This window comes from Cyprinodon variegatus, unplaced genomic scaffold, assembly GCF_000732505.1.
Source record: "Cyprinodon variegatus isolate N-32 unplaced genomic scaffold, C_variegatus-1.0 Scaffold920, whole genome shotgun sequence".
Taxonomy (NCBI): Eukaryota; Metazoa; Chordata; class Actinopteri; order Cyprinodontiformes; family Cyprinodontidae; genus Cyprinodon; species Cyprinodon variegatus.
In genome coordinates, this window is record NW_015151373.1 from 286,995 (window position 1) to 309,884 (window position 22,890).

Below are 22,890 nucleotides of genomic sequence, written 5' to 3' on the forward strand. Positions count from 1 at the left end.
CCTAATATATACATATGACAACTTAATGATAACTCACCCACTGTCCTGAAGCTTTGTAGGGGGATCTTGAACTGTTTGTGACACTTCAGATTCCCCAGCTGGGACTTCAGAGGTCTCTACAGGAAGGACCTTTGTTGGTTTTTCATTTGGCTCTTCTAACTCCTCTTCTTGTATTGCAGTCTCGGCTCTTGACTTGTTTCGTTGTAAATCTTCTACATGTCCTCTTTCTCTTGTTTCTACCTCATCTCTTGTTTGTTCTGGGGTCCCTTTGGTCTCTTGAGCAGGTATGAAGATATTAGTCTGCTCTCCTGCCCCTTCGACAGGTTCCCTATCAGAGTTTAAAAGCTTTTGAGATGATTCTGACTCTAAGGATTTTGGTTTTTCAGATGATTCTTCTTGAATCTCAGTCTTTGTTGTCAGATTGGCTGTATGTTTTGTTGGTTCAGAAGGTACGACCTTTTCTAAAGGTTGAGGAAGATTTACTGGCCTCTGCAAAGCACTCAGACATGAGCTCAGTGCTGCCTTTTCTTCTGCTTCTTCTGGTGGGACTGTGTCCTCGGATCTCGGTGGAGAAGCTATCTCCTCACTGGGAGTTAAAAAATCAACCTGAGGAGAGTCCAGAGATGGGAGTGGGCTGGAAAAAGAACAATGGAAGGAGAAAAGGTTAATGGCATTGTTATTTAGCAGCAAATATGCCAACAAATAACAGAAGTGTTTTGCAGTGGGATTGTGCCGCCCTGGTGAGGCAGGATATGCAGAAATGTTGAAGGTGTGGTCTGAGTGAGAAGAGGCTCATTCTCTCCCTGGGGATCAGGGACCATGTCACAGCTGATGTCATCCTTTGAATATAATGGGCTGCTTCACTTTCATTAGAGTTCAACTGGCAGAGTCATATGACTGAGCTCCTTTCAAATACAAAGTGCAGCTCTGTGTTTACATCCTCATTGACATTCATTGTTACTCTGTGCTACACAATATTGCACCAAACAAGGCCTGAAGATGGTGTTACTTTGAGTTTTATTTAAAAACAAAAATGCTAACAAAAATGTCTACATGGAAGCAAAGATATTAAAAGGGAATAATTCAGATTTCAAATATTATGATTATTATGATGTTCCTTTATGCTATTATCAGTAACCGTTTCTTTTGTAAAAAAATAAAATAAAATATGCATGTTCAGTCATTTTTTGTGTGTGTGTTAGAAACTATACAGGTAATTAAATGATATCAATATAGTAGATAAAAAAATTTTATACATTATTTTTATAAAAATAAATAAGTATCATAAAAGACATCTTGGGACTTCTGTTTGGCAAGACAATGAAGTAGGCATGTGCTAATAGTGCGCCATACGTATTGTTATTTTTCATTTCTCTAGCCCTCATACCTCTCAGCCCTGTGTTTCTTCTGTGGGTCATAACCCTTTGATAATCACTATGCCAGACAAAGTGACCCAAAAATGCCCTCTGAACAACGAAAGCTGCGGACAAGGAGGTTAGCAGCACTACTGCTCCTGGGCCTGGTCTTGCACTTGACACCCTTTCCGCACTACTTGAGGAACGACGGCAAAAGCTGTTGGATAATTTTAAGGCATCTTTTGATATAATTGATGCCAAATTGGACCAATATAAAATATCTTTGGACAACCAACAAATCTCTTCACTTGAGCAAGCCTCTGATGACCTAAGCCAGCTGGTCTTGGATTTTGAGAATGCCTGCTCTTTGCTTTGGTACAAATATTATCAAATATTAAGCCCCTTTAACTTACTTTGTGGCACATAACAAGGGTACCCCTTAAGTGTGGTGCATAGGGTCGCCCTTTACGTGGATGACCTCCTGCTTCACGTTTCTAATCCAGATGTATCACTTCCTCTTGCTTTAGCATTGCCAAGTAATTTAAGCAGTGTCTCGGGCTACAAGCTGAACATCAGTAGGAGTGAACTTTTTCCTATCAATGAAACAGCATGAGCTCCACACTTGACCAATATTAGCTTTAAAGTTAAATTTACATAATTTAATTATCTTGGGGTCACCATCAATAAAAAACATTTAAGGTTATTTTAAAGAAAATTTAGTTTTACTACAAGAAAATGAAACAATTATTACCACAGTGGTCAACCTTAAATTCTATTAAAATGGTTCTTCTGCCTAAACTTCAATACCTTTTCCAAACCTTACCAACTTTTTTATTTTGGGTTCATTCTTTCAGCAGCTGGATTCTGTTACATCCTCATATAGATCCTTTGGGTTTTTTGAAGGTATACATTATTCAACATTTATAAGGAGGCCTCTCTTTGCCAAACTTTAATTGCGTTCGTCTTGTGCATTGGTCCTTTTACTTTGACAAGCCTGCATGTCCTGACTGGGTTGCAATGGAGTTCTGTCCACACAGCAATATCTCTCTTCTGGCTGTTGACAGCTTGGCTTTGCTTCATGCTTCAGTGTATCTTTTAAAAACCCGGTCATTAAACATTCACTGAAGATATGGGCTCGATTAAGGAGACAATTTGGCCTTTGCATTTTTCCTCTTGCAGTCCTGTTGTTGCTAATCATCGTTTAAAGCCATCTATCTATTTGAGTTTCCAGTGAAAATTAGATAATTCGGGTTTCCACCAAAACTGTATAATTCATTTTGAATATCTACTATACTATAGCATCATTTGCCAAGCTGAAAGACGAATTTAACCTTTTAAAAACAGATTTTACCTCCAAGTACGTCACTTTCACCCTTCTTACTTGCCAAACCTCACATCTACCACAGAGACACTAACAATGGATTTGTTCTGTCATTAAATCCATCAACTTTTTTCTAAGCTGAATTACATAATGCTTGATTTGCTGGTGACGATTCTCAGTCATCCAGGTCATAGTCATTCCAAAAAAAAAAAAAAAAAAAAACACAAACCACTGGACTTTGTTTTCCAAGTATGTAGACGTTTTACTTCCCATCAAGGAAACTTTCTCAATTCAAACTGTCTGGATAAGTGATGAGTTCCAAAGCTTCATAGATTAGCCCAACAAAGCCTTGTTTTGGCTAAGAAAACATGTAAATTGAACCAAAACAACAGGTCCAGCCCTTAGTAATGGGGAGTCGTTGAGGTTGTTTTTGGTTGTCAAATCCCGATATTGGCCTATGCCTCTGAAAAGGTAGTCGTTAGGGTCATTGTTGGCCTGGCTGACCAGGCGATGAGCGCTGAGATGATAGGGGGAAGGAATCAAACTCTATCGGTCTCCGCCAAGTGACGTCAATTGTTTACCTCGGGCGCGGTACACTACGCCTTTTCCACCTAAAATGGCGTCTTAGCAACAAATGTCACGTGACTGGTGGAGACCGATTTTCCTAAATCCGCCCCTGTTTTCAGGCTTATGTTAACTGTAATGACTTATCTTGGACAGGCTGCTATGTAAACAGGTCTTTAGTCCTTAGTTTAGCTATGCTGCGGTTGTTTACACCACGCCTTTTCCACCTAAAATGGCGTCTTAGCAACAAAAGTCACGTGACTGGCGGAGACCGATTGCTGCATTGTAGGTTTTGAGAGCTGAGACCACCCCCTCTTTTTAAGGTGGATTTTTCTCTTAACATAAATGGCTTCTTTCACAACCCTCTTTTCTGCTCTAGGAATAGCTAACCCATCTTCGCTCTATGCATGGCGACGGTGGATCCAAATTAAGGTCGTACAGCGGGCTGATATTTCAAAAGCTAAGCTGCCTTCTATGTACCCTGCAGTCAGTCCACTGTGCATCAGATGTAATCTTGTGGAGGCCTCTCAACCATATTTTCTTCTCATGTCCTAGCTTGAATGATTTCTGGGAAGAAATATTTAGAACATTATCTTGTGTATTTAATACCAAACTGCAACTAAAACAACTAGTGGCCCTTTTTGGGGTACTTGAAGTACTGCTAGATAACATTCCATAGCATTTTCCTTACTGCTGGCACGTTGTACATTCTTACTCAAATTGGAAGACGCCTCCCCACCTATCTCATTCACAATGCTTGTGCTCTATAATGTCTCGTTTAAATCTTGAAAATATTTTGTACTCACCCAAACAATCTCCTGATACATTTAAAAACGTTTGGGGCACATTTTTGAGAGCATTTCCAGAATGTGTATGAACAATTTGCCATGTCTGATTGAACACACCTATTCTGTAAAACAGTTAATAGCTTTGTTTTGCATGATAAATTAATGAATTGTTTGCGTAAAAAAAAAAAAAGACATCATCTCATCAGTACTGATGATGTAAGAGGTTGTTTTTTTGTTACCTTTTAAAACTAAAAGTAAACTGAATACCTGCCTGGCTCAGAGATCTGAAAGGTCTTTAAAAAAAAGAGACAAAAGGACTTACTCATTCAATATTGCTTTTGATTATTCTACAGCTATAAACATAAGAGAAAATCCAGCTGGCCTGGATGTATTTCTAGTCTTTAAAGTTATTTATACAGTTGGAGAGACCTTAGCAGGCTTTTTTCTCTGCTTCCCAAATTCCTTAATTAAAGAGATTTTATAAAATACAGATGGTCATTTCAGAAACCTTTTTATTCTTTTCATGAAATTTCAATAAACTGGATTTATGAGGCTTCTTCAACAATTTAAATGGGTCATGTTTAAAAGTAAAATAATTGGACAGAACCTAAACTAATGATAAATTCCATAAAATGCCATCTGGGGTATAAAGTGGCTAAAGTTTTCTCCACTCATTTAGAAGTGGGGCTTAGGCTTTCAAAAGTTAAAAGTCATTATTTGGAGTAATTCCCCTATGTAGGTAATTTGCAAGCTGTATGACAATCAAAAAAACACCTTAACATCAACCTTTTTTTACTTTCACATTAGTATAAAGGTTTTACATATAAAAGATAGTATTCCATTAAGTGTTATAAATGTACTACTTAAGTGAGGTGCCAATTTACAAGGTGTAAATCGGATGCCAACTTCAACAATACGTCCTTATTTAAGGCTGCCATATAGCACTGAAGCTACCAACAGCTGGAGCACAGTAATGCAACTTTTGAATAGCACCTTACATTATGTAATCACAGTGATAAAGTGATTTAGGGGAAACAGTACTGTGAGAAATATTTAGAGAATCTAACCACAAAAAAAAAAAAAATCTGATCCACCACTTAGTTCCCCATGACCACTAAAATGATCAGCATATTACAGTTTTATACACTGTATGAATGTGCTCTTGTCTTTACCTGAAGGAATCCTGTGTGCTCACTTGTTTGTTCTCAGTAAGTGACGCAGCATCTTCGAAGGCTTGTATCCAAATTTTCTCTGGTTCCTGGGATCCTTGAATGGGATCAGAACTCCCTGACACAGCTTGCTCAACAGGAGAGCTGCAGGTAGGAGTCTTTTCAAGAAATTCTGTATCATGCTGAGAAACCGTGGTAGGGGGGATTACTTCCATTCTGTCTTGGGGCTCTGAAAATGCCACCTGATCATAGGGTTCCTCTGACTCATTGGAGGCTGCAGCGGTGGTTGAAGGATCAATGATGACATCAAGGCTTGTGTTATGCATCATATTATCACCTATTTCTGCTGCCTTGGCACAACTCACAGCCCCTTCTGAGGAACAAACGTGGATTTCTGTGCTGCTTTGTGGCACCCGTTTGTTAGAGAGACTGGAGCATATTCCACCTTTATCATTTAAAATTGTAATCAGTAGTGTTCCCTCATCTTCATCTTTGTTATCTTCTTGTCCCTCCCTCTGAGTCATCCTCTCTAATATATCTGCCTCGCCTTCTTTTGTGATTTCCTCAACATTAGAGCTTTTTTTGGTTATATGGACAATTTGGCTTCCATCTGTGTTAGAGCTGATACTGCAGCTTTGAAGCTCTGTATCCTCAATTTCACCCTGTTTGCTTTCTATAGCTAAGGCAGCACTGATGTCCCCTTTCCAAGTTTCTGTTTCGCCAAAAACATCTTGCATTGTGTTAAATCCATTTGGAGAGACATCCTCAGCTCCACTTGCACTAGGGATCCCATCTAGATGACTGTTATGATCATTTTGGCTGACGTTTGATGAAACTGAGAGAGGGATAGGTAAAGCTTCCAGTTTCCTCGTAGCAAACTCGACAGATGCTGTATGTTTTAACATTTCAGATGTACTATGTGGGCCCACGTTAGTTGTCTGGTTTGGCTTTATTTTTTGATCCAACTCATTTAGCTCTACACCAGGATCTTTACTCAGATATAATCTCTGCTCAATCTCATCTATTTGAGAGTAAACACCTACTTTCCCTGAGTAAACTGATGCCATTCCTTCTGCAGGACTTTCCTTTACATTTGAATCTACAGGAAAAACAGATGGCACCTCTTCCCTCACGACTCCTGGCAAATCCAACAACTCATCCTTTTTTTCTAATGCAAACAAACTCTGAACAGAGCCATCTCCCTCCTGCTGAGCTACAGTCTGAGTCCAAATGCAAGCCTCTTCTTTATCTTCAGCAGGTTCCCCAAGCAGCTCTTCTTTGGAATGTGTGAATCCCAGACACTGCTCCATTTGCTCTGGTTCTTGAGAAATGATGTTTACTTCTTGCAACATCGAGAAATGGTCAAAAGTTGGCCTAGGATCTGGTGCAACGTCAATATGAAAGCATTCCGGCAGTGCTGGGACAGTTTGGCTCAAATCCTGGTCATAAACAGTCAGAGCTTCAGCGCTTAACTCTAACTCTGGAGGTAAAAACCCATCAGAGGTTTTGCTGGGAGATAAGAAGGAAGATTGATCTTTACATTTAGATGGAAAGCTCCCATTCCTTTTCTCTTTATTTGCTATTTCTGTAGGTGTTGATTCAGTCTTTGGCTCATTGTGTTTATACTGGGGCTGCAGAATTCCCGTTTCCATAAAAACACCATTATTCTGCTGCTGCAGCGTTAGGTCTGTCTTTCCTGTCTGCTGTCTTGTATCTGCTCCTTCCTCTTGATTATTCATTGTTACGTTTTCATTTAGCTTCTTTTCCTCTCCCATACTATTATCTTCAATATTAATATATGTCTCATTGGTAGGGCAGTTTATACACACTATGTCATCTCTATCAGACATTTCACTGCTAGCAGAGTCTGGCTCTTTGTGACACGTCAAAATTGCATTATCAGATCCTTCCTTTGACAGTTCGTCATCTGCAGCTGAACCCTGGTTTGCAAGAGTCAAATTTTCCACTTGTGAAGAACCTAAACTCCTGGCGTGAGACATCGGGAGTTTATTTCCATTCTTCAGATCCTGAGGAGTTTCATCTGTTTTAAAACTGATGCTACTGTGGTTTAGATCATCTTCTAAAGAACTTATGTTAATTTCATCTTCCTTATTCATAGCCACCTTTCTAGAAACACTGGCGGTGTTCCCATTAGCATAGTGACTATCTGTGTGCTCTGGAAAAGAGATATCACAGTCAGTGAGAAACTCCAAGTGACTAGGAATAAGACTTGAAGACAAAGGTACCCCAGTAGACTCCATGACATCAGCGAAGAGTAGGCCAGTTTTAGGGGTCACGTCTGAGTAGCAGGATGGCTGAGAGATGGTTCCAGGAGACTTTGATTCAGTGCAGATTGAGGGGTCGGCTTTAGCTTCTGAAACAGGAGCAGTATCGGTGTCAAAAAGCTCCTCAGGAAGGGTTACATTTTTGCAGGTAAAATCCTCAGATGCAGCATTTTGGCTCTCTTCCTTTTCTTTAAGGGTTACAGCAAAATCTTGATTTAAGGATAAGTCGCTTTCACCTGAATTTTTAGATTCATTCTCAAGGTGACAAACTTGGTTACCAATCTCCTTCACTAATGTTGGGGACAAAATCTGTTTTGTGCATCCAGTGGCATTTGACTTAGCATTTTCCTCTGAGTCTACTGCATTTTCATGGTGGTCATGGCGTGAGTGATCTAAGTCAATAAATTCGTTGATATTTCCTTTACCAAATTTGGCTTCCTCCGGTTGTTCTTGAACATTTGAACAATGTATAACTGCTTCATCCACAGCTGTTGCTACATGTGTGGGTGTTTCTGGATCCTTGAAGCTGAGGAAATTGGGGAAGGTGTAGCTGGCTTCTGTCACAGGATTGTACAATGTTTCATGAACAGTCAAAGGAGGCAGAGAGGCACAGTCCAAACCTTGAACCAATATTTCCTTAGCAGTATCAGAAGAGCTGTTTTTAAGATTAACATCATCTGCAAAATGAACTCTGTTGTTACCTCCACGGTTGCCACACAGAAGGACAACACTTCCAGTCAAGTTGGGGCTACTGCTCACCCTCTGGCTATTGGCTGTGCTTTTTGCTGTCCTCTCCTCTGTGCTACGAGGTCCAACCTGTTGATCAGAATTGGCTTGTTGCTCACGTTGGAAGACATGATCGCGGTTATTCTCCATGACCAGTGATGGCTGAATAGGTTGTCTAAAAGGCAGAGCTTCCTCTGGAACCAGTTCTTGCATTAGTCCAGTCTTTTTCCCAGCGTCTGTATTGCTCTGCTGCACAGGGTAAGAGGGAAGAGGTAAAACTGTCACGTCATCCTGTTTGTGATAGAAATGCTTCTCTTCAGAGCCCTCAGGGATGGTACCGATCAGCTCAACACAGCACTGTGACTTCAGCTGTGACTTGGCAACATCACTGGGCGGACTTGCTCCTCTCTTGACTGATGACACCCCTCCAGCAAAGCCTTTTGGCTGGCTGAGTAAATTGTGCTTCCCAGCAAACCCTCCTTTCTCTCCCACCTCTCCTCCTCCTCCTCCTCTTCCTCCCCCTTCCTCCGTTACTCCCAATTGTTCAACAGTGGGAGCTTGGAAATCGGAACCAAAATGATCAGTACAGCATTTTAAGCTTGGCATCGTCTTTTCTGCATCCTTCTCTTCAGCTGGTGAGATCTCTTCATCAATGCTTCGAATGCACGCCTCTCCCGGTCCTTTAATTTCTGCTTCAGCCAAGTTATGGGGCATTTTGCTGCTGCAGCTCTCCTCACATGCAGTCCCCCCCTCTCTGGCTGAGAGTTGAAGCGTGCGACTTCCCTGAGAGCAGATTAATGAGACCTGGCAGGGGCTCTCCAGGAGTTTGTCTCTGTTCACATCCGCAGAGCCAAGATACTCTCCTCTTCCTCCCCGTTTGCCTTCTCTTGTGCCTTCCTCACTCTCAGCAACTGCTACTGTAGCCACCCTCTCCTGTACATCACAGCTCACACTTTCTCCCTCTCTTTTGCTTTCTATCACTTCTGACAGTGTGGGTGTTGTCAGTGGCAACGCATTAACCACTATTAAAGCTTTTCCAAGGCCACTATCCACGCAACTGTCTCCCACACAAGTTCTGCTGTTGGAGAATAGGCTCTGATCCTCCTCTGTGAGTATTTTTGTTTCTGTAGTAACTATAGCTTCCTGCATCTGTCCATCCAACTCTCTTTCACTGGAATCAGTATGTCCAGTAACTGCAGTTTGATTTGATTCTGGTGTTGTATTGATGACATTTTCTTCTTTGGTTACACATTCATCACATTTTGTGTTATGATTAATAAAATTTTCAGCATCCAAATTGTCAGGCTTATCTGATTGATGGGTCTTCTGTGAAAGGGCCTGCATAGAGATTGATGAACAAGCTGTGATATTAAGATTTTCTACACTACTTTGAGGGGAGGACTTCAGCATTCCTCCAGGACTCAGCTGCTGCTCATAATGAGTCTGTTCCCCACAAGTCAGTGGCGTAGTGTCTAGCTCTGACACTGGTGTAGAAACTGCTGCTAAATCTGTGTAAGTGCAAACATCCAATGGTGACAGGGTCTGTGTTTCAATTTCAGACTCCTGTGCTTTTGCTTTCTGTTCCCTCTCGGCTCTTTTTTCTGTCTTTTTCTTTTTCCTATGTTTCTTTTTCTTAAATTCTTTGCTTTGTCCAACCTGCTTCTCTGAATTTGACTTTGACTGATTATCCTTACTTTGCTTGTCAGTTTCTTTCTGTGCTCCTGTTGGTGCTAAATATAATAATTCTGAGTTAGGATCATCATTGCAAACATTGATATCAATCTCATCACTTGCATTTTTTTCCGATGAGGCTATCGTTTCTACTTTTCCACCTGGGACTTCTTTCATTTCTGTGCAAGAATCTCTTGAGGTATTTATCTCAGTAGTGCTACTTAAACAAACATCTTTGTTTAAGGTCTCCAAGGCTCTCAGGTCTTTTGGAGATTCTTTATTTGTAACTAATAATTCTTTCTGTTCATTCATCCCCGTTCCTACTTCAAGCTCTGAACATCTCTTCAGACACTGATTTGCTTCTACTTCCATTTCTGTTTCTATGTTCTCTGTGTTATTCTCAGTCCCTAGAATGTAATCCCTAAAACTAAACACAACTGTATCCATCTGACTGTTGGCTGCCTCAATATTTCCATGTGTACTCTCGTTTCCATGGCCCCCGTTGCCATACACTGGCTGGACTGCGACTGGAAGTGGCGAGAATGACTTGCCAGAGTCATTAACCATAACCTCCCCTGTTGCCTTCCCTACAACATCCTGAGTCTTGTCAGACTCTATAGAGTCAAGCATTCCCAGTGACACCATTTGTTCTTCGCATTCTTGGAAGGCCATTTGGAGTTCCTGGTCAGAGAACTTGGTCAGGGAAGGTGTCAGGGGTCCCAGCTGAAGTGAAGCCTGGACATCTGGGATTACTGGCAGGATGCCATCAGGCCTGAGATGAGGGCAGGGTGACACAGTTAGGACGACACAGAAAGACAGCTGCTCATTCCAAGATGCCATCTAGCACTGCTATTAACACAGCACAAGTCCATGCGCAGCAAAAACAAAATCCGGTTGCCTTCGAAATGCCTGGGATGGTCATTTCTGGGAAAAACCTAAAAACCAAGCCTTTTTTTTTTACCAGGCTGAAACACAACAAAATATCTTTAATTTGATCAAATTAGTTCTTACATAACCTTATTGCCTCCCAGGCTAAAGATGCAACATCAATAGTTTCAAAGTGTTCATTCATTTGCACTCAGAAATCCCCTATTAAACCGTAAAAATGTTGCCAGTGTTTGTTGTGGATTCATGCAGACATGCTTCTGGCAGAATGGCACAATAAAATTTTAACCAATATCTTTTCTTTTTTCAAATATCAACAGAGATCAACTAATCGGTAACTAAAATACCCTAAAAGAGGAAGTACTAATTACACTCTTCTGTGTGACTGATGTTGCTGAGTGAACAGTGAACTGTTTTCTTAGAATAATGCCAGAGGAAGGACACGAAAGAAACAAGCTACTTGAAAGAAATTAGTTTTTTCTTCATGTTAAAACATGTCTACATTTAATTTAGATTGTTGCTTAATCGTAGAAGTTATAAGGAGAAAATTATATAAATGAATTAAGAAATAAATATCAATGTAACATGAAATAAATCAAAACATGAAATGTACCATTTGTCTATTTAAAGCAACACTAAGTTTTGTCTCTAGTATTAGGAAGATTTGAGATACATCAAAGGATTTTTTTTTAAGGTCAATATACAACACTTGGCGTGTACTGATGCTTGATGCACACTGCCTTTCTCAAAAACTACCCCATGTAACTTGAGAAAGTTAGATCCATCACTGAAATGGCTAAAAGTTACGCAGTGTTGTTTTAATAAATCATTAAATACAGAAATTTAACTCAAAATAAATAAATGTATCATTAAAGTTCTAATTTAACAATTAATTGTACAAATATATCATAAAATACTAAAATATGTAATTGTTAAATTATGAAATGTACAATTAAAATAATTGAAAATTAAATGATTAACTGTTTTTTTTTCAATAATGCAAATAGACTTGAAATTACTTTCCTCTGTATTAATGTATCAATTACTTCACAAAGTAATTCCAGGCAATTTCTTCTTAGTTTGCTTTTTACACTGAGGTTTGTATTTTCCTTGGAAAATGTAGATATAACATCAAACCATGTTGAACTTGATTTATCTACAAACCAGTTAAGCAACTCCAGCCAAGTATATAAACTAATTTGGTCTGAAATAACTTCAATAACTCTTAAGATAGCTCCAGCGGTCCAGTGTGGAGGAACTTGCTACAGACTTCACACTTTAGCAATATTAGTCTGCCCACTGAGTAAGACGACTTCTTTATTACTATTTTATTACTTAATATTGGTTTGTTTTATGGTACATTCATTCATTTTCATGGTACACGGACAGCTATTTATGTTCTATATATATTTATTCATTCATTCATTTAATCCCCTCCGTTCAATCCTCCATATTTAAAGACTGGGTGTCACTGAAGCAGATGCTAAGAAGTCCAAGCAAAGCTTCTGTTATATCATTGTTTTATCTGTTTAATAGGAAATACATAGAGCCTGCTGATAATCCTTAGTAATGCTAACTACACTAATCCCTAGGATAAGATCCTAACAATGCTTTAAAACATCAATTATGCGAGAGAACAGTCACTTAAAAGCTTTTTATCAAATAAAATCCAAGTTAAACTACTTGGATTATTTGACTAAAATGTAACAAAATATTAAAATACATGGGAATACTGCAAAGTGTTATACATTACTGATTGGAATGTTTTTTAAGAGACATCATAAAAACTCTCAAGTTGCTTATGGTGAAGTGTTTTTATTGTATTATCAAACTTTGTTCACTTCAATTATTTGAGAATGATATACAATGTCCCTCATTTTACTATGTCAGGCAGGGCTTCAATCCATCATCAAAAATGGAAGAGTATGTCTCATCTACAAAACTACAGACTAAAGCAACATGGCTGTCCAACTAATTAATTAGATTTTAATAGTTAAATCTGATCTACCATATACTTTTGTTTAGTGCATAAACAAATGATAAAATTGTCAAATAAAAAACTGGAGATTGTCCTAAATTAGCTTTTAATATCTCAAATATAACTTTATATAAAGTATCGTAATTATCAATCCGTTTTCCTATTTTAGAGTGGATAAAGTCCTGATTTTAATTCTGTAAATTACCTTCACCTTTTATGGAAATTCTATAATTAACGTCTTACAGTGTATTATTAAAGAAAAAAGCTATAGGAGGTCCTGTGTTAAGTTTTGCACATAAAGCAGGGGACAAACAAAAATGGAAGAAAAGGATTTAGTCAGAAAAGATAAAAAGCTTTTTCTTTTTGCCAACCTAACACTGGAGGTAAACCGTTTAAATACCCTAAAGAACTTGTCCTAAATGTACCACATAATTCAAGTCATGGTGTAATTGAAATAAGTAAATCCAATCAATATTGCCTTAATCATCTAACTTTGAATGAGTGATCTTCTTGTTAAAGCTCTCAAGAGAACTCAGCAACAGTTTTATTTTTGAAGTGACTTCAAAGATCACATCTTAAAGGTAAGGGTCTTTTGTGTCAGGCAGATGTCCTACCCAAGTCACTGGATCACTTTTAATTAGAAGAACAAGAATTACAAGGCTGTGTCTTAATTATTTGCCTATTTTCTTTTCTTTTTTTGTGCTTGGGTTTCATCTTTCTGAAATGTCTGGTACATTTAAATATGTACATATTCCTTTAATTTTTTTAACATGATACTAAAAACAACTGATCTGATATTCATTTCTATACATAAAAACATTGGGAACCATAAAAACGGCTCTTAAAACAAGTCGCCTTATGCATATCCACAGAAGCCAAGGCATTTCTTTGCCTTTAATTTGCACTAAGTTTAAGATGGAGTCCTATAAATGCAAAAATCCCTGTCTGCATCAAAACAAGATAATTATTATTCCTTTCATCTGGTTGCAATCCTTGTACCTTGCAAACACATCCTCTCCTTCAGTATGCTGCTCACTAACAAACCTGTCATTCAAGCCTGCATCTAATTCTCTTGGCACTTTGTACTAAAGGGTGGAGCAGTAAATAAACTCTAGCGTTTCCAGCAGACAGGAGCGAAAATGATTTCTGCCACGCCTGGAAAAAGAACAAAGCAAATGTCTTCATCTTTCACACTAATAAGTCTCCAGTGAGTAAGAAAAAAAAAACTGGATTATATTCTTTACCGTTTGAATTGTTTATTTATCCACTACAGCATTACAGGATTTGTAGTGCAGCTTGAGACTGTCAGTTAATATCAAAGCCATAACATAGTCAAAAATTAATGGCAGATGAGTCACCTTATCATGAAGAACTTAATCATTACACACAGAAATCAGGCAGCACCACAGCAATAACATCATGGCGATCAGGCACGAGTTAGAAATATTAAATCAAATCCAAGCGCATGATTTTTAACTCCATGATCTCATTTACAGCTGACCAAAGTCATGTGGTACCTTCCATCTAAAACCAGCAGTGATCCACCGACATCCATGTTATGCTGCAGGCCCACCAGCAGGGGGTTCACCTGTTCACATTTTCTCCCTTCAGAGCTAGAATGAGCTCTGCTGACAAATAACATGGAGACACACACAGATAGTTATGGAGCTAAATTTAATGTCAACTGAATAACGACGCTTTACCGTATTACTAACAATGCATCCATGTCAACAAAGTAATGCATTTAATATCCAGCAATAAAATGTTGGTAAATATTTGGCGCCAGTAATTAAATATTTCAATCACAATTCACTGAACATGCTTCTTTTTAGATAGACATTTCTCAAGCAGTAAAAGTATTAACAGTATTTTGTTTCTCTGTACATTTGTCAGTTCACCAACTGTTTGGTAAAAGTGTAAACATAAAGGGTGCAACAAAACATGCAGCTAATGAGACCAAAATGACAAGTTAGTGTAACTAAAAGATAGACCCTTTCTTCTGAGTAATTGTTTCTATAATATCAGAATGAAATCGAATCAGGTTTTACTGATATATGTATTGCTATTTTCATGTTTGTCTCTATCTGTGGACGTTTTCTTATTTAAAAAAACAAACTGATGTAATTTATTTTGTGTTTTCACAGATTTAAACAGATTTGAAGCTCAATCTTTAAACAAGGCAGATATTATAATGGTAAATAGAATGATCTAATATGGAGCATTTCCAGCCTTAACAGGCCTTAAAAGGTCTCATTTCCAAGTCTTGCTCACAACGTCTTCATATTTTTATGCATTTCACAGTCAATCAGGTCAAACAACATTTTTCTGATTAATTCTTTCCTTAATAACCAACAACTGTCCAGATACCATAATGAAAGCACTTAAAAAATTAAACAGTATCTGCATAAAGCGCGTTTTTACCAAGTACTGACAGCCGACCCTAACAGCTATAGTATATTTATGTATTAATATTTATATCTATCCAGGACAATAGATAAACCTGATAGAAAAAAACAAAGATTTGCTTGATTTAGTCCTGTTTTGGAAGTTTTTGCAGCTACTTTTGGAGATATCACCTAATCAGTACTTTTATCTTGTGTAGATACTAACTACTATTACATAATATACATTATGTTAAACTAGTGGTGTCCTCTAATACTAGGAAATAAGATTTTTCCAAGTTGCTGAGTCAGATATATGAAGACACTCACAGAAGTTGGAAAGTCATCTGAGTTTTCAGAGTTCAATATCCGATATCCAAGCCATGCATATAAATGCGGTGAAAGTTGCAGGTTGCAGCCATTATTCTGGCAGATTGTATCTCATTTAATTAGTGTAAAGTAAAGAACAACCTATATTTGTGAACATGTTGCCTTCTTTTTATATGTTTTTATTTCTGTATAGGCATAGTACCATAATAGCAAATCCTCCAGATCTTCTGATTTCCATCTAGAACCTGATCGTCTCAGATGTGCTGCAGTTTATCAGGTCAGAATTCACAAACAGACAAGCTATGGGATTTTTCAATTTAGTTTTTTCATAATAAAGTCTTATATTCAGTCCTTTCTTTATTTTACTTTAAACAAGTGCAGCTGGAATAAACACAAAAAGAAAACTATGATTTTATGTGGTTCGGGAAAAAATATGCAAATCAACCTGTCTCTATAAAAACACACTCATTCCCCATTGAATAACAAAACAGCCCTTTCTTAACAGCATACTGGCCTGAAAAAGATTACAAGCTAATCCAGATCTTCCTACAGGAGCTGTCTGACAACATGAAGTAGGGGAAAGATGTATATCTATAGAAATTCAAAATGGGGAATAAAGTCACCAACAATAATCACTATGGTGTACTACGGTTACAAAGCCATGTTTGGGTGCTGAGACGTCAGCCAACAATGGCCTGAGCAATTATGTGCGAATAAAGGAAAACACACAACACAATTTAACCTTCAACATTTTCAAAATTGCACCAAGAGTAAATAAACAATACATCCATGAGATCACAAAGGAACTTAGAACAAGGTTTAAAGCCCTGCAAAGCCTTGTTTCACAGAATAAAAGGTGTTGAAAATTCAGAGTTAACCTATTTAACTCTAGGTGGAGTATTTACAACTATACCGAGTGTAAATCAGCTCATGTGTTGGAGTTAATAATCTGTGTAAAATTTGACAGACATGCGCTGTCACTTTTACTCTGCATGGTATCAATTGCCCGTCATTCTCTGAGAGGTCTTTTTTTATTTTTACAACAACGAGTAAAATTAACTCTGAAAAAAATCTGGCACTGGCTGTAGAGTATATTTTACACTTATTTGGAGTGGGACCAAATGTTATCTGAAACAGAGTAATATTCAACCTTATAGGTGATAAAGTAATGCTTGTTTTTTAACTCATTTCATTTTATCAGAGGAATAAGTTTGTTTAATTATTTCTCCCCTGAAAATCCGAACAGACACAAAAACAAAATACCTAACTTAATTTAAAAAAACGAGTCTAGATTTTTCTTCCCAGTAAAACCTGATCTCATTGATATGGGATATATTTTTTGCCCATAAAGAAATAAGTGTGTTAAAGTAGGTTTAATTGGACATTTTTGTTAGTTTAAGATCTATAATAACTGTAATTTCCTCTTAGGTGAAAATAACAGCTGTAACCTAGAGGACATTTCTACATACCCCAGTGAGGACTCCCAGATGTTCAGTTCACTGCTGAAATCCAAACTGGGGAGCAGATCATGAGGAAACTCCAGCTCCTCCTTGTCCTCCTCGCTCACAGCTCCTCTGTCTTCCTCCACTCCAGTGATGACTGGGACCTCTGGGAGGACTGATTGAGACAGAAGGCTGGGTCGGCAGGTGGAGGCTTCGGTCAGCAGTGCCTGGTTCTCCCTCCCGCTAAGACTCTCTGCATCAGTCTGTCGGACAGTGAAGAGATCGTGTTAGCAAGCTCAGTATGTAGTCGAACAAGCGTGAGCATGTTGGAGGAAAACCACGAAAACAACCAGAGATTAATTCTCAGGAGCAACAAATGAAAAAGCTCCGCCCATGTGTTTAACCATTACATAAACAGCTGGTGCAGCAGAGAGTCTGGAGTCTGTCCTATCACCTAACACCTGTTTGGCCTGCTTTTCTGATACAGTTACAGACATATATTGGCCCAGTGTCAACTGTTTATACCTTGTGTACTGCAATCAGCCTTTTTGATAACAGCCTAGAAGAACATTAACTCCTCTGAACATGTTTGATGCTTATCTGCTGTGTTCAGTCCTGACTAGGAGCATTAAATATCTTATTTGCATGCAGATTCAAAAACAAAGTTCCAGCTTTAGAAGGAAGGCAGCTGGTAATACACGGTTCAGACAGAGACCAACGTAGAGACGAACAGATTTAGATCAATCGCAACTCCAAAAGCTTGCAGCTTCAAAGTCTAAATTCTGGGCTAACTGCCTTAGACTTTACCTCTGAGGCTTTGTTCATGCTATTCCCTGCTCTTGCGCCTTACGAGCAATAAACTTATTATACAAGTTGTGTGATTACAAGATTTAACAGCTGTTCACTTTAAACACATCGAAGGAAGTTTATCCTATATTTTCTTTTGTTAGGGCTCGGAAAATGATTTACCAAGTGAACAAGTACAGACATGAAATCCATTTCCAGATGGTGCACAGCATAATAAGCATTTGGTATAATCATTACAAAGAAGTTAATAGAGACAGCATTATGTCATTTTGGTTTTATAAGCTTAAAACTCCACCCTTGAAACATCTAAAAGCATAAATCTGTAATTTTATCATGAGTCCCATTGGTAGGACTGGGAAACAGTCCCGCCCACAGACAAGCACACAAAACAACACTTGGCAGTGGCATCGTGTTGCAGCAACGTCGCCCTCATAGCAGGCAAACGGTCAACTGTCAAGTCATAATTCAGTGGAATTTCTCCCTCATGGCGCTGCTCAGTTAATGGAGCACGGAAAACTCTATTCATACAATATTAGGGTATGACGTGTTTCTGCTGCATCAGTTTAGTCATTACCTGCAATCCTGTTTAAACACTTTGAACTTTTCTAAATTTAGTCACACTAAAACCTGAACTAAAAGGTATCTTAGTGATGTTTTATGTGATTAACCAACAAAAAATAATGCAAAACTGTGTTAGGGAAGGGTAAAAGTACCAGATTTTTATTTTAGCTTCTACCAACATTAAATCATTCATTTAACAAACAGGTTCTTAATTAGAGCTAAATTTAGGCTTTGTCTAGGCCACTGTAAAATAAAGGCTGTGCAAATCAGTTGTAGTCCTGGCTGTTTGTTTACAGTTGTCAATGACTATGAATCTTGCACAATAAACATTCCTATCAACTCAAACCCCTTTCCTTGCATAGACTAAAGCAAAGCAAAGAAAAAAAAAATAAAAAAAACACAGCATGATAAACCCACAACAAATGTCCCCACAGTAAGGTGTTTTAAGACCAAACTAATGAAGCCCATTTGCCGTTTACAGTAGCTGACTTTTAAAGGGCAGTTAATACAAACACATTGCTGCACGTTTCAGATGATCATTTATTTGTTAAAACAGTTACAATCACTTATCACCTTTCCTATGCGTCATAGATGTGCACCTTTTGGTGTTGGGGGAGAAAAGTCCCCAATGAATGCATTGAGGTTTGTGGTTGAAACATGAAAACTTCTGAAAAACCTCAACAGGTACAGCTGCAGAAAACAAGCCTCCTTTTGAAACATGCAGGAAAGTATGTGACAACCAGCCTCCTGTACATTACAGTGGTTTACTAATTGAAAGAACATGCTGGAATCAGAATAACAAATAAGGTGTAAAAGTCAGAAGCCTGAGCTTTGCCAGCGCAACAGAGAGCTTATTATGTTTGACACATACAGCACAGAGTAAAAGTACCATGTAAAACCTTTTACCTAGATGCAAAAAGCTTATTTAAAACCTTTTAAGACTCCTATATACTTTTGTTTTTACATATTTTCGAAACAAAAGCAAGGATGCCTTGCAGCAATAATGCAAGAGCATAAAATATAAACCAAAAATGCCAAAACAAAACAAAAGGAAATGAATCTAAAAGACCTGCTGCAGGGATGTCACTGTAAACGGCTGTGATCTCACTGCTGGTTCTATTTTCTGTATCATGGTTGCATAATCAGATTAATAAAAGACATTTTTCTTTACTTGCACACAGTAATCACAGGCCTGTGTGAAAAGGACATTCAAGATGTTTACAGTCAACAATCATTCACAATGATACTGGACCTTTAAAGGTCAACATATGGGTCAGTTAAGTGGAAAACCAAAGTCCTTTCTATCAATTGGCTTCAACGCCAGAAAGATGGGCTGCTGCTATTAATTACCCTGCAGGAACAAACTAGAAAGCAGGCTGAGGTTGCCTGGAAACCTTTGCACAGCAGCACATCATGTTAATCCATCGTATCATGTGCTTGCAAAAACTTGAATGGTCCACACATGACTCCAGTTAGGAAGAAAAGTGGAGTTTCCTCCCACTGTGTGCATGTGAGTGCCGCACTTACCCAGCAGTGCGCCTCTCCGTGCTGAAGGTGACTCTACAGTGCTCCTGCTCAGAGCACAGGCAGCCTCTGCAGGACTTTGTGTTTTGATGAGGGGCAGACAGTGAGACTGGAACATGCTACAACACATGCTGCTGACGCTCCCTCTTCTCTTCTGCACTGACTCAGCTAAGTTCCTCCTCCTCCTCAGCTGCTGCCGCTCCCCTCCCGGTTAAATTTCCATAAGCCTCCCCTGAGTCTTGGAGGGTGTGTAAAGGAGTAGATAGAGTACACTGGCCCACACTGACAAACACACAGCTCCTCTGCTGAGACAGTAACAGAGGAGTGCTGAGTGTTCACCTCCCCCATGCCACTGTACACTCTCTGCTCTCTCTCTCTCACTTTCTGTCCCCTCCTCCAAATACAACCCCTTGTCTTTTCTCCCATCTTTCTAGTACGGTAGTAAACCTGCCCAGGGCTTCCTTCTTTCATTTTTTTCTTCCTACTGTTTATCTTATCTACGGAAGACGATTCGGGCCACTGAAAAAATTTTAAAATTAAATACACAAAAATTATTCTGACTTTTTTCCTCAGAATTCTGACTTTAATCTCAGAATTCTGACTTTTTTTCTCAGAAATTCTGAGTTTAATCTCAAAATTCTGACTTTTTTCAGAATCCTGACTTTTATCTCAGAGTTCGGATTTTTTTTTTAGAATTCTGACTTTTTTCTCAGAATTCTGACTTTAATCTCAAAATTCTGACTTTAATCTCAGAATTCTGACTTTAATCTCAGAATTCTGAGTTTTTTTTAGAATTCTGACTTTTTCTCAGAATTCTGACTTTAATCTCAGAATTCTGACTTTTTTTTCGCAGAAGTCTGATTTTAATCTCAGCATTCTGACTTTTTTCCCCACATTAAACTGAAATGTAAAAATCAGTTAACTTTTTTAATTTTTTCAGTGGCCCTAATCCTCTTCCATACTTATCCATTTGCAGGTGAATTCTGGGAAATAAGGCCAAAGGTTGGGCATGCACTAAAAGCCTGCTTATAGGAAACAATAATCTACTCCAGAGCAATGGTTCTCAAACTGTTGCTGAAGTAAAAATAAAATAAAAAGATGAGAGGCTAGAAGGCCATTCATTTTTTTGTATTTTTGGTCATAAAAAAACTGATTAACTGTGTTAAGGAGTGTTGTACTTTATTAGTGTAAAGTTGTTGTAAATCTAGAGTTTGAAAAGATTATTCAAATAATAATACAACTTTGACATAAAAATGTGACCTAGTCCTAGTTTTATAAGTATAAACAAAAACTAACTAATACACTGGCTCACTAACAGGCCAACTACCTGTACTATAAGCAACTAACACTAAAACAGGTTATATGATACAGAGTTAAATATATACAGAGATAAAAAAAAAAAAAAAACACTTCAGAGATGCAATAAAGGTTTTGTAGCAGAGCAAAAAGAAATATTCCTGGCCTTGATGGATGACCAGCTAGTCAGGATCTCAAAAATCCGATTTAGTTTTTTTTTCTACTTTGTCAACTTACCATAAAAAGTATTTATACCAATCTTCTTTTTAAAGTTTATGTAGAAAGAAAAGCTAAGGATAGCCACATCAGCACCGATCAGGTATTTAAAAATGAAGTCATAGGAAACAAGTAGACATTAAAGGTTTTTAAAAGATGGTTTTGTTTTCTAAATGTTTGAGAGCTGTCTGTGGTTCCTCCAAGCATCCCAAAAAGAGAGAGAAAGCTTTTTGGCAAAAAAAAACAACAACAAAAAACAGAAAGGCTGAATGGTGATGGCACTTCAGCAACAGATGACCAGTCTTGTATTTATCCAGTTGGAACTTGGACATTAAAACTTCTAAGTAGAAATGGAAACAGACTTTAACTACATCCTTCAAGCAAACACAGTGTCCATAAATTGGAATTTTATTCTCATTTATTATGGTGCACATAAATCTGAAAACGTACTACTCTTAAAGTCTGTGTAATTATATTGGAAGACATCAATCTACTGGAAACATATTTCTCAAGAAATGTTGCTGAAATGCTTCTTTAAAACGTTTTAAATGTATCAACTATAAATGATCTACACCTTTTAATGAGGTAAGCAACCAAATGCTTTCACTGTTTGAATTTAGGATAAAATAAAATCCCAAAAAGTAATTAATACAATTGCAGTACATTTAAATCCAATCCTTTAAGGGGAGTTGAATTATTTCACAAATGAGAAACTGTTTATATCTCAGAAAAAGTCCAAAAATTTGCTTCCTCTCTACCAAACAAGCACTGCAAACCACTGCAGCATAGCAAGCACAGTGTTATGAGCAAAAAAACACTCCAAACGCTCCACCTTTACACGCACATGTTAACACATGCTTTCACACTGTCACACATTTACAGTTTTTTGTACCTGCAGGGTTTCAGGTTGGTTCTGCTGCTTAGGTGGAAAAAGAATCACATTTTCTGGAGCGCCCTCTTCTGGCTGTAATAGGGAATACCAGCGTTTGTTTTAAAAACAGCTTTTCAATTATGGTACACTTACCACTAATGTTGCTTAAACTATCTTTGGTGGTATAAAAAAGACATAAACTGGATAAAGAGAATAAATAGCCACAAAAGGAGAGTTGTATAGCCAACATTTGCCACCATTAGGCAAACTCCCTGTGCAATCTGAAGCCAGCTATGCAGTGCAGGGGACTCTCAATACTTTGGGTTACAGTTTGGATCTGGTAAATGATACCAATCTTTTGCAATGAGCTCAGTTGTACATTTTCAAATCATGCAAAGTGGTTCACTCAGCTACAAGAGTAACCACTATAGCACACCAGCAGGTAACAGTGAACTTCTAGAAAGTTGTGATTATAAACATTGGCTACATGGTAGCCAATGTATTGTAAAATGTTTTTGAAATGTAATCAATAAAAGACAGATGAACAGAAAAATTAAACTGTAAAAAAAAAAAAAAAAATCTTGTTACTGCAGAAATCTTTTTATTCTTTTTTTAATCACCAAGACAGCTATACTGGAAAAGGCCAGAGATTTAAAGGAAACCAGAGTAGGGACTCTGGAAATCTTAAAGAAACCTTGGAAGTTTGAAAAAAAAAATTTG

At 38.0% G+C, this 22,890-nt stretch overlaps 1 protein-coding gene across 6 annotated transcripts in view; it reads right to left on the minus strand.

The window, feature by feature from the left end:
• The window catches only part of LOC107099930 (transforming acidic coiled-coil-containing protein 2-like), a 71,346-nt gene that overhangs the window by 42,184 nt on the left and 6,272 nt on the right, over positions 1-22,890 (minus strand). For 2 of the 6 annotated variants that reach the window (XM_015398249.1, XM_015398248.1), the window contains exons 1-2: positions 5,201-5,888; positions 38-634 (exon numbers count right to left, since the gene is read on the minus strand). In XM_015398249.1, coding sequence (XP_015253735.1) covers positions 38-634; positions 5,201-5,721 — 1,118 coding nt within the window. In that variant the 5' untranslated portion in view covers positions 5,722-5,888. Of the gene's footprint in view, positions 1-37; positions 635-5,200; positions 5,889-14,259; positions 14,368-16,922; positions 17,159-22,890 lie in introns of those variants that run through there. The other 4 variants (XM_015398252.1, XM_015398253.1, XM_015398250.1 and 1 more) reach the window with 4 other exon arrangements.